Below are 18,889 nucleotides of genomic sequence, written 5' to 3'. Positions count from 1 at the left end.
TCTGGCTAATGTAAATGTGAAGAGAAGAACAAACACTGCAGGTGTTCCCACACTCTACCATTTGAGTGGTTCTTGCTTTACCTCGGTACTCAGTTTCATTTCTCAAGGCACAGGCTACAGAGGAAGTAGAGATTTCTACACATTCCAGTGATAAACAACTACAATGCAAAGGTTTAACAGGTGGCCTATAATTTAAGAAGAATGCATTGTTACAAGTGGCTCATTTAATTTCAGCTATCCAGGAACACATCCTTCCCCTGCCATTTCCCCTGCCATATCAAGGTGATAAAGCTGCACTGTACTCCTGCCAGTGTTATGTGATGAGAAGCCTACTCACCATCTACCCTCTAGGCTGAAATAAGGTGGAATGACTGAAGGAGGCACTGTCCCAGAAATCAGAGTGAACTTGCAGGGGGACTTTATGATGCATAACTTGTGTTCATGTTGCAGAACCCATGGGCACTGGGTGATCCTCAGCTAGGAAAGAAATCTTCTCCAGAGGATTTCCAAACCACAAAGGAATAAAGCTCCTGAGCATCTTGAAAGCTACCTGTCCCTGCGGGGCTTAGACTCTTCCTACCATTCCATCTGGTACCTGGGGGTGCTGGTCAATAGTAGGCTGAACATGAGCCAGCAATGTGCCCAGGCAGCCAGGAGACCCAATGGCATCCTGGCCTGTATCAGGAATAGTGTGGCCAACAGGACAAGGGAGGTTATTCTTCCCCTGTACTCAGCACTGGTCAGGCCACACCATGACTACTGTGTCCAGTTCTGGGCTCCTCAATTCAAGAGAGATGTTGAGGTACTGGAACGTGTCCAGAGAAGGGCAACAAAGCTGCTGAGGGGTCTGGAACACAAACCCTATGAGGAGAGGCTGAGGGAGCTGGGACTGTTTAGCCTGGAGAAGAAGAGGCTCAGGGGTGACCTCATTGCTGTCTACAACTACCTGAAGGGAGGTTGTAGCCAGGAGGGGATTGGTCTCTTTTCCCAGGCAACCAGCAGCAGAACAAGAGGACACAGTCTCAAGTTGTGCTGGGGGAGGTATAGGCTGGATGTTAGGAGAAAGTTCTTCACAGAGAGAGTGATTGCCCATTGGAATGGACTGCCCAGGGAGGTGGTGGAGTCACCATCACTGGAGACGTTCAAGAGGAGACTGGATGAGGCACTTAGTGCCATGGCCTAGTTGATTGCTTAGGGCTGGGTGATAGGTTGAACTGGATGATCTTGGAGGTCTCTTCCAACCTGGTTGATTCTACAATTCTGTGATCTCCTCAGCAGTCATTCACACAATTCCAGCCCCCCTAGACCTGTAGCCAGACTAGCTGAAGGATGGCAGAAGGAACAAAACCTTTTGATTATGGCTACAGTACATCATCCTGGCAAAAGAACTGCAAATAATTGCAAGGTCATACAGGATGCATTAGACTGGCTCTGATTAAATTCTGGTTTGTTAGAGTATATTGTAAGCTATGTCATTCTCATCAGCAAATAAGGAACCTGTAGACTACATTCAGTTTCTATGAGATAGTTACCTAACACTGGAGGTTAAGAAAAACATGCTCTCAGAGTAAAAGACTTTAAAAAGTTCTCTGTGAAACAGTTCTTCAGCATTGAAAGGAATCATGTGATCTGTCTTGTATCAAATTAAACTACCAATTTGGCTAGTGGAACACAGCATCCAATTTGCAGACTAAAATTCAGGAAAGAATTTAAAGTCATCTCGATAAACGGTTTTAAATCAGTGTGATTCAAACTTGCAAGTATGAATCATAACAACCAGCAAGCAGAAATCCAGTGCATGGAGAGGAAATCACTGCTGAGACAGTGAAACTCATTAAAAATAGTCAAGAGCTTAGGTAGACCACAAAAAAAAAAAAAAAAAATCAGTAATTTTACAACACTGTAAACAACAAGAACAACAAACTAGGTCATGTAGTAACAGGGTCCTCACATAAGAAACAGATACTAAGGTCTGGTGACCAGCTCTGGGCAATGCACTTCCAGGAGAGGTGGAATGTTTGGCAAGAGTGCAGAAGAGAGCAAAAGAAACAGGCAGAGGTCTAGGAAACTTGATCTATGAGAAAAGGCTGAAAGAATTCAATTTGTTTAGTCCAGGGATGAGACTCTGATACTCTGAGTCTTCTGATACATAAAAGCTATTACCAAAAGGTCAGAGATCCTTTTTTCCTTCCCCCATGAAGTAATTCAAGCAGCATTTGGCTTACTCAGAGAAAGGAGATTTAAGTTTGGTATAAAAAAAGCCCTGGTTCACTCACTGGAAAAGGTAGTGAGATCCCTGTCACTGCATTCAGAACAGGCTGCACGTGTCAAAGCTGCTGTTAACTGGATTATGACCCTGAGTTAGAACAGGGAGGAAAAATATTATGTGACCTCTTCAGGCCTTTTCCACTCCTCTCAACATAGACTGAGAAGATTCAGCAGATCTTAGGTGACTGAGGCAACCTCTTGGCAAACACAGCGTAAAACCTTGAAGATATTTGGGTTAAATTTCCAGTTTGGGGTTCTGATCCTCCTAAGGCACCTGGCTTCCACATTCTGTAGCTGGCCAGTACCTTCACAATGGCAACAGCTTCTCCATTCTAAGCAGAGGAAGTTTGTCACTAAAATGCAGCCCTCTTCAGTTCTTTACATCAGGACAGTTCCTCAGCAGTAGGAAAACTTTCAACCTTAGATAATGTCCATATGAATTTTATAAGAAGCTCCCCAGAGTCTGTGTTTTTTCTTCCCTAACTCCTCTTTTCTACTTCATGGTTTCTATGCACAGCTGGCTTGTGGCATACTCAGCTTTGATATAAGCTACCTGTCTTCAGACATGATTAGATGAAAAATAAATGAATGTTCCTCACCACACTTTCCACACTGAGAAATACTATTCAACAAAATGAGAAGCCATAGGTGCTTGCACTAAAGGAGTCTTAATATTGTTGGGAAACTATTTTCACTTCCACACCTGTTTTTAGTAGCGTTGGGACAATGAGCACAGCAATTGTTGGAGGTACTCTGCAAGGGACTCTGGCTAAAGCATACAATCATACTAATTTTACAGTACTGTAAGCACACAGTTGTAGAATACCAAATAAAACACCTGCCTGTCACAGGCAGGTAAAGTATTTCAGACTGGTCTTCCTAACTACAGTCACTTTGCTGTTTTTTTAATGCTACTGCTGGTGAGCCAGAGGGGAAAAAAGACAGGTTCACAGTGTGATGAGCCTCTTAGTGTAATGACAGACCAGCTTTTTTCCTGCAGGATTTAGCACTTAAGGAGGCAGAGGGAACTGCCTTGGACAGGAGTGCTAGCTGAATGCCCAAGAGTGAGTGCTGTCTCTGAGAAAAGCGTTCAGGCTTTGGAGATTCAACGATGTAACATACAGGATTTAGTCATCAGCCACAGCACAGAAAACTGCTCCCAATACATTAGTGCCATGAGATGGAGGTAACCCTCTTCCCCGCTCTAGGTTGAAAGGCAGTGACTACAAAGTGATTCTGTAGTTGGGGTGAGTGTTCTTCCCCAGAACCACAGCCTTACATGTGCAACAGTCCCTCCAGCTGTGGGATCCCATGCATTCTTGGGGTGGAATGGGGAGGGAATTGGGAAGGAGGGGGTGTCCCAGCTCTAGAAAGGAGCTGTAGCTTTGTGCTATCAGCCTGCTCAATTAGCCCATGGTGATGTGGGAGATACCAGTAGGATCTCAGACCAACCCCTGTTATAACTAGTGAAACCAGAGCAATGCCATTTCATTTACCCAGAGTGAGGGTAGCCAGCTGAACACATCTTCCTCCCTTGTGTGTTCCAGACTGAACGATGCCTTGCTTTTTAAAATGTACTTCCATCTCCCTGCTTGGCTTCAAAGGTAGCTTCTCTACCCAGCCCTCTTCCTTGACTCTTCAGAGACAGGTCTTGGGGCCTTCTACCAAAAGGTCTGTCCAGCTGTTTACACACCACTTCAACAGCCTTAAAAGCATGCTGTTAAGCCACCCTTGGAATGCACCACAATATATACCCAGCAGTTCTCATTGACCACTTATTTTGGTGGCCTGGCCACATGCAAAAATGAGATAACTACAAAGAGAAAGGGAGGGTGAAGATGGCACCTTTTACTTATGGCCTCTCTCCAAAGTGTACACAGGACTCTTGCACCATAGCTCACAGGTCTGGTCTGTGGATATCAGTTTGAAGGTAACGAAAACACAGTTGACACACAAGGAGGTTGCAGCAAGTTGGGTGTTGGTCTCTTTTCCCAAGTAGCAAATGACAGAACAAGAGGAAAGGGCTTCATGTTGCTCCAGAGGAGGTTTCAGTTGGATTTCAGTAAAAATTTCTTCACAAAGAAGGTTGTCAAGCACTGGAATAGGCTCCCCAGGGAAGTGGTGGAGTCACTATCACTGCATGTATCTAAAGGACGTGTGGACATAGTGCTTAGCAACATGGGTTTGTGATGGACTTGGTACTGCTAGGTTAAGGGCTTTCAACCTTAAGGGTCTTTTCCAACATAAATGATTCTACACTATCCTCAAATGGGCTGCTCCACGAGGCCTACGATATTCTTGCAGAGCCTCACACATTTCCCTTCTTATCTACTCACTTCATCTCCAAGACTGACCAAAGTGGAGAATGTGGAATGGAGCTCTTACCCCTCACAGCCTTGTGCTCTGCTAGGTGGTATCCTTGACTTCCTTGGACAATGCTGGGATGAGCAGACACTTAGGGATACACTGACTTGCATACCACTGAACCCTTTTTTGGTCAGTTGTCTCCTTGCAAATTACTTGCAAGTCCCATCAGGTCTTTTGGCTTGTGGAAAAACCTAGGAAAAAAAAATCAGTGCGACCCCTCCAATATGAACCAACTTCTGTCAAAAAGCAAAACACACTCCATAAAGCTGACTTCCCACTTTTCAGGTCCCTGGGCATCTAGGTAATGTCTGGTACTAGAGCTGATTTTCTTTCCTTTTCCCTCCAAATTCTCAGTGGTTTTAAATGCAGGGTTATGAGGTGGGGTTTGTGGTTGGTTGGGTTTTTGTTGGTTTTGTTCATTTGTGGGGTTTTTCTCTCTCCTTTTACCCCAACTTCTTGCACTTTCGCCCTTCTCCTATTTTTCCCTGTCCACTCACCTTAACTGGCAGCTGCAGAGCAGCAGTTATGACTCCAAGTCCAGAGTCATTTGTTTTCTGTCTTTGGGGGATAAGGAGGGGGACTGACTGAATTCTTTGGGAATGATTTATCACACAGCACTTAGGGGGAGCTTCATTTATTTACCTAGCTGCATGTGGTTTAACACCTATGGTTGCCTGCTGATTATTATACAACGTTATTTTTCCCACTTGTATACTTTGCACCTTTTCATAGAGCAGATTAACTGGTCCCCTATGGCATGTTATTTATGACTTTGTTTGCTGGCTGTCTGGGAAGGGTCCTGGTCCTAGATTCTTCCCTTCTCTCTGCCTCTGCTCCCTGCTACTTACTCCTTCCTTCACCACATAGACCATAGGAGAATCACACTTGGGCATCACCTATACAGTACCATCTCAGAACTTCCAGGAAGGAGGAAGAAACAAGAGAAAGAAGCATCAAATTCGGGCTTGCAAGGAAGGAGGAGCTCACCAGAAAAGAGGATAGAGATTTGCTGTGAATATGTAATGGAATTAGGAATTTCATATCACACTGAACAGGAACTTCTCCTGAGATAACTTTATTTGATATCAAGCCAGAACCGAAATCAGAATGAATTCAAAGCCAAACCAAAACAAGCCCTAACAAAAATAAAGGGTGGGAGGATTAGTACAAAGATCTGAAGATTAATAGTCCTGGCAGGTGAGAGAGTAAAGTGGCAGTTTTGACAGGTCAGAGGAGCACTGTATTGGCAGGCATTGGCTCAAGATGCAAGATAAGAACCAAGGAGGACACATTAACAGAGATGATAGAAGAAAACAAGAACTTTGAGTTCCCTCCCATGTACTCTTGCTCTTGACATCATCCCTGACACTTCTTTTTGCCTTTCCAGCTATTTGGAGGTGCAAAAGCCACTCCGGGGTTATGCCAGAGGAGATGAAAGCATCAAAACGTTCACCAAGAGGACTGCAATCAGCATTATGACAACACTCCAAGGCACCAAAATTCTCCAGTTCCAATGTCACTCTAACATCTTATTCAGAGGTTACTAAAGCACAGTTGTGCCTGGCTACTTATCCTTCTCAGTCTGCTGTCCTGCTAAGTGAGATCAACTTTTGCTTCCACCCTTCTCTTCCACTTGGGGTCCTGGATAATTAACACTAACCAAACAGAGTTTGGGGAGAATCTACAATCCTGTAATAACCCTTTGGAAAACAATATTAACTGAACTAGCATAGAGACAGCCAGTCAGTTTTGAACACAACTAGTTTAGTAGTAGGAGAAAGTAGGAGAAAAGTAGCAGAAGAAGAAGCAGAAGCCCATGGTCTCACATGTCTTTAACTAACAAAGTGGGGAGTGCTATGCACCAAGGGTAGGACAAGGCAGCTAAGAAATAAGTCTGAGAAGACAGAATTAAAGACAGATGAAAAACTGCCCCCATTCAAAAGTGCTTTGCTTTGAGAGACTGATCTGAATCTGCCTGCAGTGTTCCAGATTTCCAAGGCTAAGGAAATTCGCTCCAATTTCAAATAACTACCTACTCAATACTGTGCTATCTCCCCCCTTCTGAAAAACACTATAGGACTTCAAGCTCCTTGGGTTAATCCTCACTGTCAAAAAATGAAGTCCTAATAATAAACCCAACTTGCCTCTAATTTTGGCTATTGTTTCTGCATCCTGCCCAAACTGCCATACTCCTTTTTAAGAGCAAACCAGCAAGCCCTGCCCTGCTGTATGTTAGCTGGTCTCACCTGATAATGACTCAGGGGGAACTACACTGATTCTCCATGTAGATGGGCTCAAAAGGAGACACTTTGTTAATGTATGAGATCCTAGAAAGACTCCATACATAAGGCAACATACCATGAGTTGTTTCCCCCTAGCAGTAATCACCACTCCTGATCCTTCAGAAAAACAACAAAATGGTATCACTTCCTAGGTAATACTAGAAAGAGTATTCCATTCTGGAGTGCCGTGTGGGTTTTCTTGCCTTTTTTTTTTTTTTTTCCCCAGCCTGCAAGTGGGAAAAAAGGAAGAAACAGACAGAACCCAGGTCCTGGTAGTACACTTGACATAATCACATCCCATCTGACAGTGCAGATGTGTAGAAACTAACTGTACCCAAGAGCACACAGACTCTTTGGGATAAACACTGGAGTGTGCTTCTGCTACTTGCAAAAGCACACAGAGGCATGCAGCTTTCAAGCTGCTTTTTCCTTTAAGAAGCCCTAAAGTTTGGGCTTCAAGTGAATTCAATTAACAAAAAGAAATGTGAATACCACCATTCTTGTTTTCAAAGCTCATTTACACTTACACTCCATCTACTAAGAACTCTTGACAGCAGAAAGCTCCATCACTGGAAAGCTGTCACATGAGAACCCTTGCACGATGCTTGGGTGCCAGAGCTGAAACAGAATAGGCCACACAGAGTTGGCTCCCATTCAACAAGCAAGATTTTGAAATAAACAGCTATAGGTTTTTCTTCTTTTCTTTTCCTTTTTTTTTTTTTTTAATAGGCAAACACAAACCTGTCTTCAGCTGGTACTCTTAATATATTACTCATTCTTCCTTTCAAATAACGTCATGTTCAAAACCCCAGTGACTGCAGAATATTTACTTGAGGCTGCTACTGCTGGCTTCTCTAGAGCTGTTTATTTTTCCATGCATGAGCTCATTACATCATTCTGTGGTTTTCTTAAAGGTTGTCAGGGTAAGCTGAATACAGGCTGTGATCTCTTGCTAACTAAAACCAAATCACTAAGTAGCACAAATGGATTTGGAGACAACCCAGCTCTGGAAATGAGGAACAACCATGGATTCCCCAATAGTGTTGGGGGCTCCCAAACAGGCAGCCATTAGCTTTATTTTCTTAGAAGTGTTTATCAAGTATTTTCCTAGATTAATAGAACTGCCAAACAGTAATCATTTGGAGTGTTGCAGGCTGAAATAGGTTAGAGGGAAGAGGCTAGAAACAGTAAAAGGAGAAAAGACAGTTCCCACCTATGCTGATTATATCACTGCAAAAGTCCCACCTGTATCACCTCCTTGCTTTGGCAGTGTTAGAAATAAGTGACACATCACAGGGGGCAGTGCTAAATAAGAGGAATAGTTTGGGGTATGCATGAGTGTGCCCATGGGTCGTGCATGTTTGGGGAGGGTGAAAATCGATTCAAAACAAACATCAAAAAAGGTTTATGCTGCCACAGCAAACAGAACACTGTTGACAATCTGAACCTCTCACTTCCATGAAAACATGAACTGACTTTTGGGCTTTTAGGATTCCAAGTCAAAACTAAGTGTAGAAAAAAAACAGTAGCTTTTCTGCTACTCAGCAGTCCAGATGTTAGAGCACATGCATATTTTGGTTCCTGCCTCTGGCTGAGAAGAGTTGAACCTGCATCTCACCATGCTGAGAAGGATCATTTCAATTGTTTAAGGCAGGCTGATGTAACAGCACTAGCAATGCTGTTTTACTTAGCATAGAAAAATTCACTGGCAAAACGCCTGGAGACATACATTCTCGATCAAGTGCTCTTAATCACCAAGCTAGAGTAATTCTGCTTTTCCTGATCTCTAATTAATATTTACACATGCCAAGCAAAACAAATGACCCAAAAGAGAGAATTTTTCTGGAGAACTTCTCTTTGCCAACAGTAAATGGAAGGTGGGACACCCAGATCTCAGATGCAGCTCTTACGAGCTACAGGTGGTGTGTGCAATGCAAGGCATCACCGGCTCTGCAATGCTCAGCTACCTGCCGGCTAGCTCACAATGAAGCCTAACACTGACCAGAGAATGACAGCAAATTACAGAGCCTGTTTGTCTCCATACAGCAATTCATAAATGGCTGGTAGACTGATGGTGCTGGCTTTCCAGGATGTCCAAGATCAGTGCTGATGCAAGAGTAGCACAAGTACTCTGACAGTAGTACCTACTGGACCTTCTGTTCACCGCGCAGCACAGGGCTATACAACCACTGCAGGGAAGGAAAGAGATCAGGGTTAAGAGTTTCAGCATACAAACTCCAAGCAACAGAGCAGGCTTTCAAGGACTCAAGACTAATGAAAAAAAGACAAAAATAAAAGAGTTAGACTGGCTATCACAAAACGAAAAATCCTGAGATTTTGTTCAGACAGCAGAGCAGCTTCATGTGGGAAGAAGTGAAATCTTTATTGCCCAGTGAATTTATGCTACACTAGAAAATACTGCTCTTCATACACTGCATTCACTAGCCCTAAGACAGCAGATAAAGGTGAAAAGAGACCTTGTAGGTTCATCTGATTTCAGTGATCCCATTAAATTGCTGCAAGAGGATACCAGGCTGTATTTTCAAGATAGGAAGAGCAAACTCAGAAAATATAGCTGAATACCAAACAGAACACCAAAACAAAAAAATCCAGTCTTGTGCTAGCAAACTGATTTCAACTCTTCCAAAATAAATGAAAAAAACACCCCAAAAATCAAAACAAAACAAACCCATAAAAAACCAACCAAACAAAACAACAGCAACAAAAAAAAAAAAAAAATCAAAAACCATTACAATTTTAAGTTGTCGATGGCCAAAGCAATTAAAACCCATCCCTAATTTTGCATGTTCCATCTCATGACAGCATCATCTTCAGCCAAGCCAGACTTGAAGACACTTGAAGAACCAGATTCTAACCAGTACTTATCCTCCCCAGCTCTTTGTGGTTTGATCCCACCTACCCTACCTAGCCTTTTAACATATATGATAAGTTTGGAAGGAAGGAAAGTATCAAACAAGCAAACTGAGCTTCACTGGTAGAAAGAAACAGACTAAAGCAGCCCACACTTAGTATCAGCTCAACCACAACCTTCTTCCAGTGAGGCAGCATTTTTTGGCATCAATAATTCAGTGTCAGAAACAGAGATGTCTATTTCTTTGTGGAAATTTGAGGCTAAAAATTGCTAACCCAGTCTCTTAATAAGATCCTACAACAAATGAGTGCCTGTCAGTGCAATCAGTAAGACTGAATCAGATGAACCACACAGCTCCTTTTAGCTTGCTGTAGAAACCACCTCCTCCAGACTCCAGAAGATCATTTATTTTGATATATAGCATGCACCCACAATAAGCTTGTTTGAATAACAGAAATGACGTCTGAACCAATTCAAAAATAAAAAGTGGACAAAAGTAAACTCACAGAAGAACTCTTCCATGAACAAAACTCAGCTTTACATCAGACAGCTTCCTGAATGAATGCCTGAACAAACTGATTCCTTTCACAAGAGGAGAGTCAGCCTACTTTGTCTCTGAAAGGCCAAGAAACGGTGGCAAACAGGCTCTCAAGTAAAAGACCTTCCTGTTCCCAAGTCACTTTGTAGCATCCCAGAACCCACATCAAGTAACCATCTACTACTGCTACCAGGTTTGCTGCACTGGAAGGAAAGCTAATCTCCAAGATAGGTAAAATCTATTAACACAGGATTTGAATATTAAGCTGTCACCTTCAATTACACTGTGAGCGGTCCCAGCAGCTCACAAACCACACACTGCCTTTGCTGTCCCACAAAAGACATCCTTAAAGAAGAAGGACAATACTCCCACATCAGTCTGAAGCTTCTGGATGATTTCCACTGGCAGCTCCTAGACAGACCACTCTGCTACAAAAACAGTCAGGAGGTGAGGCACAGGCAACTTGCTAAAAGGGGTCTGAGCAATGCTGGATGTCCTCTTGGTATGAGCTCTCCTCCACTAAACAGCAAAAGAATCTCACCTAATCTAGCACTGATTTCACCCTACAGTTGGAAAGAAGCACAGGAAAGTTATGGGAACTGCTGAGTGCCATGAATGTTCTCTGGCTAATCCAATATAATCCAAACACTAATACCAAGTGGTGAGGTACTTCAAGCTATCACAATTTATCCATTCCAGGAACGAGAATTATTCCTAATAGCTGTTCTATGCATATAATATTTAATAAAATATCATCAATAGTAGCAACTCCTATTTAAACTCTCTAATAAACCCATGGTTTCTTAAGGCAATTTTCTTCTTTTGATATCCCCTTTACCTTCTTTCTTTCTCTCACTTCAATGAAATTAGATCAGACAGAAACCATTCTTACCAAGAACCTCTCACTGTCTTCTTCAGATTCTTCTAGTTTCTTGTGATTTCAGTGACCCCACCCTCATCTCCAATCTCAAATTTTACATCTTAACCTTACAGTTCTTTTCCCCCACTTGTGTTCATGATCTTCACTGGTTTTTATGCTTGGGTCTGCCTTTATTTTTGTAGGTGATAGTGTGGATAATCTCAACATTTACTTAAAGTCCAGACATAAGTAACCTACTTTCAGTTGTGAAATAATCTAATCCCCAGCAGAGAAGAACATTGAAGCTTGTACAAAAGAAGCCACTCTCAATACTTTCTCAACTTCTTAGACTGAAACCACAGCCCAGATCTCAGAGCAAAATACATCATCTATGAAAGACATCTGAGAAGCAAAGACAATAAAGATGGCAGATGGCTAGGATGAATTATTAGATTACATAATTTGAGGTTCCCCAGTTATGGTTTAGGGAAAAAAACATCCCTCATCATGCATCAGCTATGGCCTTGAGGACACAAAGGATGCGACAAGGAATTATTTTATAGCCTGCACTTCAAGCCCTGCAACACTGAAAAGCTGCAGGATAGCTACAAAGAAGGAAGAACAAAACACATACAGACAGTGGGGCACTGAAATATAGCTAAAAGAAACTTTATAGCTAAAAGAAACTTTATTTTTTTAGATGGAACATTACCTGAATTCCTTATACTGGAGCTGTTCAGTTTGGAATCTTTGATGACCAAGTGCTTAATCCAAAGGGTTGGTGCTGTGATTTCTGAAAGAAAAGGAAAAAAAAAAAACCTGTCCTAAAGAAACTACAGTAACCAGTGAATGCACATGACTGTTACTCAGGAGGACAAGATGCTACAACTTTGTAAAGATTGGCTGATGACGTCTTATGAGTCATTATTTGTAAATCTTTCCACGGGGTTATGTCATTATCTTCCTGTTCCAGAGTACCTTCTCTGCTGGCAAGATGTTTTTGGTGGGTGTTTTGTTTGTTTGGTTCTGTTTTATTTTGCTTTGGGGTTTGTTTGCCTATTTTTTTTTTTTTGTGTGTGTGTGGTGTTTTAACTCCCTCCACCCCCCTACTTTCTAGATTTGCAAATCTAAATCATTTCTCCTCGAGACATATTTCAAAGGCTTTGTTGTGTGCTATAGTATATATTGGTTTCCACTAAATTACATATGAAATTGAGATTAAAATCAAAATCATTTCAGACCTCAAATATTGCTTTAACAGCCCAGTAAGAGCTGACCACAGTCAGTTCCCCAAAACAAGCAACAACAAAATCTGAAATAAACAGGCAGAGAAATTAAGATATTTCTGGAAAGACTTGAAAGGATGTCTGTTAAAGAAACAAGATCTGGTTAGGAAAGCATGTCTGATGCACTAACCTAAGGCATCCAAACCTAAATGTGTGAAATAGTGCTGAGAGCACCTCCCTTAGGGTGTTAAAATCCACTTCAAAACACAGCAGAACCTGCCCTAAGACACTGAGATGACACCACATCAGTGTTTGATTAGAACTGAACACAGCAGTGCTCAGTACCATGGACTAAATCTCCTAAAGTCATATTTTCAGGACTGATACCTGAAATTTTCAGACATTTCAGAAAATTTCTGAAAAGTTTTAAAGTTTCCACAAAAGAATGCCTTAAATATTAGATCTGGGAGTATGTTCTAAGTTCCTCTAAGAAGTTTCACAAAAGTTTTCCTGCTCCCGTATTGACATCTACATGAATGTGATTCAAAGGAAAAGCTGGACAACTGCAAGAAAAACTGATGAAACATTTGTAAGAGCAGGAAAGGAAAACAAAAATGATTTTTTTCCTTCTTAAATGTTTTCAGCTACACTGATTGTAGGCATTACTGTAATCATGCTCAAGACATTCTTTTCACATGGAAATATAGGTTGAACACTGATATTCCAGCAGTAGCAAATCTAATTAACAAAGATCACCTTATCTACAGGTTTCATTAGACTATTTTCCTGGGATCTACCAGAAATTCTGTGGCCAGGGAAGTGATTGTCTTCCTACTTGGGCACTGGTGAGGCCACACCTTGAATCCTATGTTCAGTTTGGGGCCCCTCACCACAAGAATAGTATTGAAATGGAGTTTCTTCAAAGAAGGATAAACAGGCTGGTGAAGGGCCTAGAGCACAAATCCTGCAAGGAGTGGCTGAGGGAACTGGCATGTTTAGCCTGGAGAAAGGGAAGCTCAGGGTAGACCTTAATGCTCTCTACAAGTACCTGAGATGAGTTCTTAGCAAGGTGGGCATTGGTCTCTTCTCTCAAGTAACAAGCAACAGAATGAGAGGAAACCACCTCAAGCTGCACCAGAGGAGGTTTAGATCAGATATTAGGGAAAATTTCCTCCCTGAACAAGCTGTTAAGCACTGGAACAGGCTACCCAGGGAGATGGTAGAAATCACTTTCCTGGGAGGTGTTCAAAAGACAAGCAGATATGCTGCTGAGGGACACAGTTTAGTAGTAACCTGGTAGTGATAGGTTAACAGTTGGACTTGATGATCTAAAGGGTCTGTTCCAGCCAAAATGATTCTGAGTCTATGACTTCACTAAATCACGATGTGCTCCTATAAATAAACATATCTATTTACTTTAGGTTTTCTTTGAGGGAGAACTACATCAAATTAAACACTGGGTAAGAGGTAGGAAGAGGAGAAGCACAAAAGCAGAAAAAGTCCCTATCCCAAAATCCTAAATCTGGGATGAATTAGTTCTGGCTCTGCACTGCATGAACTGAGTATGTCTAAAGCTGAAAAAGGAGGAACAAAGACAACAGGTGCCAAAAAATGGATCAAGGCCTTTAGAAACACAACAGTATGTACCTTTAAGTGAGGCTCTAAGGTGCAGAAAGAGGAATTGTGGAAAAAGAAGAGAAAGAAAAATAATCCTTTGGGATCTACCACAAAAATGCATTTTCCATCTGGTTAACCTGGACCTGTTGTGGAATACAGGTAAGCAATATAGACTCCTCTGAATAACAGATCTGTGGAAAGAGTAGATTCTCACTGAGTTAAGAGCTGAAGTTTAACAAAGAAGACACTTGAAGAAATCATTCTTTAACAAATTAATACAACTCGCACAATGAAAGTAAATAGAGGATGGATACAAAGAAAACAGTCTAGATGTGCAGGAGGGAATAAAACTCTTTAAAATTTAAAACTACAGCAAGGACCATTAATGGAATCATAGAATGGTGTGGATTGGAAGGGATTCCATGATAATAAAAATACTCTTCTGCAGAAGAGAACCTTGTCTTAAGAGGAGATTCACCATAAGCATCACTGAGATCTGCATTGTAAGAAAGTGAAGTAAGTTTTAAATAGATGGCTCTCTTGATTCAAGCCTTGGACCAGGGAATTGTTTTGCCTTCAGAGATGACAGTGGGGAGTAGGAGGGGAACTTACTATGCCTGAAATGTGAATTTTTCATCTTCCAGTGTAGGTGAAAACATGAGAAAGGTGAACCTTCAAACTCGGAGATGTTGAGGCCCAAGAGATATCTCACATTTCAGGAGCAGTTGCGTGTATTAAACGCCCTTTGGAAAATGTCAGCCCCTTGTCGATTAAAAGTAGGCAGCCAAAAACAAAGTATGAAAAGAAATCCCATGGTTTTGTTGTCCATTCACATGGCTATCAGCTCCAGCCTGGTTGCTTGACTTCGAGGGCATGTATTTCAGGAGCCTGGCAGAACTCAAATCCACTGAAATTGAATGGGATTTGGACTTTAACTCCCTTGGACATGTATGAAGAGTTCAGACCTGACAGGTGAATGGATAACTGTTTTGTTCTCAGTGTCTGACACAAATGTCAGATGACAGTAAAGTACAAGCCATTCTTCATGAAGACCTACCCGAGACACTGGAAGAATATTCTAGTGAAGTACTACAATATCTTTTCTCAGACAGAATCAAGGGATTACTCAGGATGGCATCCTGAGATGTCTCGTCCAAATTTCTGCTCCAGACCAAGTTGTTCACAGCTTTAGCTGGGTCAGAAGAAAGGACAGAGTACCACCTCTCAATCTGTTCCACTGCCTCACTGTCCTCACAGGGTCTAAGTTTTTCCTTATATCCAGTCTAAACACTTTGTTTCAGTTTATGGGTATTGTCTCTCATCATGCATTACTGTGAAGAGCCTGGCTCCATCTCCTTGATAAATCTCCCTGAAGGTATTGGAAGTCTGCTCTTAGGTCATCTCTAAGTCTTCTCTGGGCTAAACACTTACACTCTTCCTGGTGTTTCCATTTTAAGCCACCTTTGGAGACATCACACTCAAAGGTAGTGGATCTGACTTATGGTCAGATCCAGAATAGATTTTCTCATACTTATTGCTACAATCATCGCTGAAATCTAGTTAGTCCTATTTTACTAAGAGGGGTGACAAATATAGAGTGACAAACTTTGCAGAAGTTATTCATTGATGCATAGCTTGATTAACTTGCCTGTCACATTGTCTTCTCCCAAGTCACAAGGGACACAGTTAACACAACAAGAAGCCATTGCATTAGTCATTCTGTAAGTCTAGGAGATAAGGTCCTGCATAATCTACTGCAAAATTTGTGAGAGGCAATCTTTTCACACTCTCCAAGCCCATTAATCAGACTTGATTTCACCTACACATCAATGCAAAGGTTTTTGATTGAAAATGCTTTTCATACAAGACTGGATAAGCTTTTTTTCCAGACTCTGCCTGTCACCAGACGGACCAGAAAAGGTCTCTTCGGGTCTGTTCACTGCACCATTTCACAAGAACTTTGCCCACTTCAATTTGAATGACCAAAACATTGAGTCACTCCTAGAAGGATCTTCTGAACAAGATGTATTAACCAGATCAGCTCACTCCTACATTTTACTAGTACATTCTTTCCTTTGAATACCTATGGGCACACTGACAGGGGAACTTACAGGCCAGAAGTTTGTGATTACAAACAGCAATTTAATACAACATCAGCTTGCTGCAAAGAGGAACTTTCTTTTGATATAAACAAGAGATAGTCAGCACAGCTTCAGTTTCCTTTGTTTATCTGAGAACGGTTTTTGCTCCAAGGGCTTTGTTTTGTTTCCTAAATCTCATGAGAAAATTCTTACAAATCTACAAGTGACAAGATTACAGCATCCTGCCATTAAATAAGCTTATTTTAACTACAAAAAACCACCCCACCCCATCACCTGATTTTTACAAGCAGGCAGGAGGTATCAACAGCAACACCTACTCTCACTCAGTAGTCTCTGCTTCTGGCTTTGATCCAGTTTAAAAAAGTGTTAAGCAGAGCAGCTCAGTATGAAAATGCACAGGGCTTTCCCTTCACTGCCTTATGGTCTGCAATGTCAGGTGGGTCACACAGTTTGGACTTCAGCCCACAACTTGACTATAACGGCTGTGGCTTTCAATCTGTAGAAAACCTGCACTACATCTAAGCAATCCTGAAGGCAGGCAGCTGCTGATAGCCCATTGACTACCCAAGGACCACCATCCCCACTGGTATTCATGCTTGCGGGGCTGTACACAGCTTGAGTCCTCTGTGCTGACAGACACTTTACCATTGCTTCAAGGCCTGCAATGGACTAAGGTCTGCTATTCCCTCTCCAAAATAATGTAATTGCAAGATTATCCCATTTGAGAAGGGAACTGCCTTGGTGGGCCACGGATTAAGTGGGCCCAGGACACTGACTTCATTTGCTTAAACAGTATGTGCGTCAATGAAAGTAATTGCTAAACAGAGAAAACTCCCAGCAATCTTCTTCCAAGTCAACATTCACAAGCTGTGGTTTAGCACTGCCCTCCCTTCCCTGAAGCTGTAACATGTTGCAAAGGTTATGAAACTCCAGCCCTGGTGTGATGAGGGTGGAAAGTAAGAGGGTAAATAGAGTCTAAAGGAAGTTGCCATTTCTGACTTGATGCATGACACCTTTTCCTCCAAAGTTACTCCAGGAATCTGGTCGGCTGGTGTTATTCTTGGATTCCAGGGAAGAGGGGAGGATGTACAAGGATTAAGGAAAATGCCTGAGGTCCCAAGGGCACTGTGAAATTTGGATAACTTATGAGATTCACTGGCTTTTCTGCTTTGCAGGATAAAGAAAGCATTAGAGCCATAAATCCTAGGGAAGAGGGAAGTAGTTGGGGGGTTTGTTGTTGTTATTTTAAAGAATGCTCTTACCTTCTCCATCGAAAATCGGCTGGGTTTCCATGGTAGGCGTTGGCTTGGAACCATCATCTGAATTGAGGGTTAAAAAGAATCGAAAAGAAACTACCATTATTGAGGTAAATACTATCTACTCTCCAGCACTGTTGAATGATTGGGATTTGTACATGGCCCGGCCAAGCCCAGAAGAGAAAGAAGACAGACAGAACAAAAATCGTCAATTAACAGCAGTAACACTTTACACAGCAAACTCGCATCAAGCACTACCCTCCCACTCTCGCCCCTCTCCCTCCACAAACCACTGGTGTGCATCACATCGCAGTCTCCCCTTGTTGCACTGATCAGGCAATCACCTTTTAGTTTCAGGTGGCCATTTATCACCCAGAGGCCATTTCCTGAGACAGCAGAGGTCTGCAGATTGCTGCCCCACCGTGTCGTTCTCCTTATTTTTGTTCAAAACAAAAACTCTTCTTCTGAAACTTACCTGTGCAGAACCTGGTACCAACATTCACTGAAGAGCTGTTAGAAAGGCACAGTCAATAGCAAATCTTTTGTCTTACAATGTCTGCATCAAGCTGTTCTCCAATTGCAATGCTGTGGCAATGTCTTCTAATTTTGGTTTTGTTTGCAATTTTTTTTCCTCCTTTTTGGAATGCAGTGACTTTTAAAACTGGCAATTTGTAACAACATTTTTTTTGCATATGTTACAGGCAAAGATGACACTAGGCATCAGCAAAGCAAGCAGTAACCTGAAATGTAAAGTTACATAGCAAAAGTCAGTTGTAGGGAGGAGTCTGTGCCAGAAACCCCAGGTTTGCCACTGTCTCCACAACTATCAGATGCACAGGGTGGCCAGCATTTGAGGAAAGGTACTTGGGACAGCCCATCCTAGAGGGAGAAATACCTGCCTCTCCCTTATAATTAGTTCCCCATTGGATAGGGAAACGAAAGGCAGAGATGGAAAACAGGGGCTTGTAGAGTACTTTTCCATCCATAACTGTATTTGCAGTTTTACAAAGTGAGAGAAATCCTGAACACCTCTTCCACAGATCATTAATTTTGTGCATTTCCACAGAAAGAATTTTAATTCAGAGAAAGCAAAATGGTGCTGGTAACTCCATTTCAACTTCAGTGATTCACTGATGTAAAGGAGGTTGACAGCTATGAGCAATGAGAGATCCTGTTGTCATTTTCCCTTCTTCATCACTATATTTGTTTCTATGCTTGACTGCAAGCACAGCAAAAAATATTTGGAAGAAAAATACTTACTATGCCTCAGTCAACTCTTGTTCTGAGTTTTCCTGTTATTGGGTATTACCAGTAACATGTGTAAGTAGTATTTCCCTTTAAAAGCTTGAGCAATTGTTTTATTGGAAAAATTCCCTGAATTTTGCTTCATTTACAAGAAGGAGAATTTTGCTTTTTAAAAAAATGTTTGGATAAAAGTAAACAGTTGGTCTTCAGTTGTTTTTTTTTTGTTGTTGTTGTTTTGTTTTGTTGTTGTTTTTTTT

At 41.8% G+C, this 18,889-nt stretch overlaps 1 protein-coding gene across 1 annotated transcript in view; it reads right to left on the bottom strand.

The window, feature by feature from the left end:
* Positions 1-18,889, bottom strand: part of SMOC1 (SPARC related modular calcium binding 1) — a 93,642-nt gene that overhangs the window by 30,726 nt on the left and 44,027 nt on the right. The window contains exons 6-7 of the mRNA XM_054400217.1: positions 17,394-17,483; positions 11,899-11,979 (exon numbers count right to left, since the gene is read on the bottom strand). Coding sequence (XP_054256192.1) covers positions 11,899-11,979; positions 17,394-17,483 — 171 coding nt within the window. The remainder of the gene's footprint in view (positions 1-11,898; positions 11,980-17,393; positions 17,484-18,889) is intronic.

This window comes from Indicator indicator, chromosome 4 (assembly GCF_027791375.1).
Source record: "Indicator indicator isolate 239-I01 chromosome 4, UM_Iind_1.1, whole genome shotgun sequence".
In the NCBI taxonomy this organism is placed as follows: domain Eukaryota; kingdom Metazoa; phylum Chordata; class Aves; order Piciformes; family Indicatoridae; genus Indicator; species Indicator indicator.
Note: the sequence above shows the minus strand (reverse complement) of the source record. Positions and strands in the feature narration are given on the sequence as shown.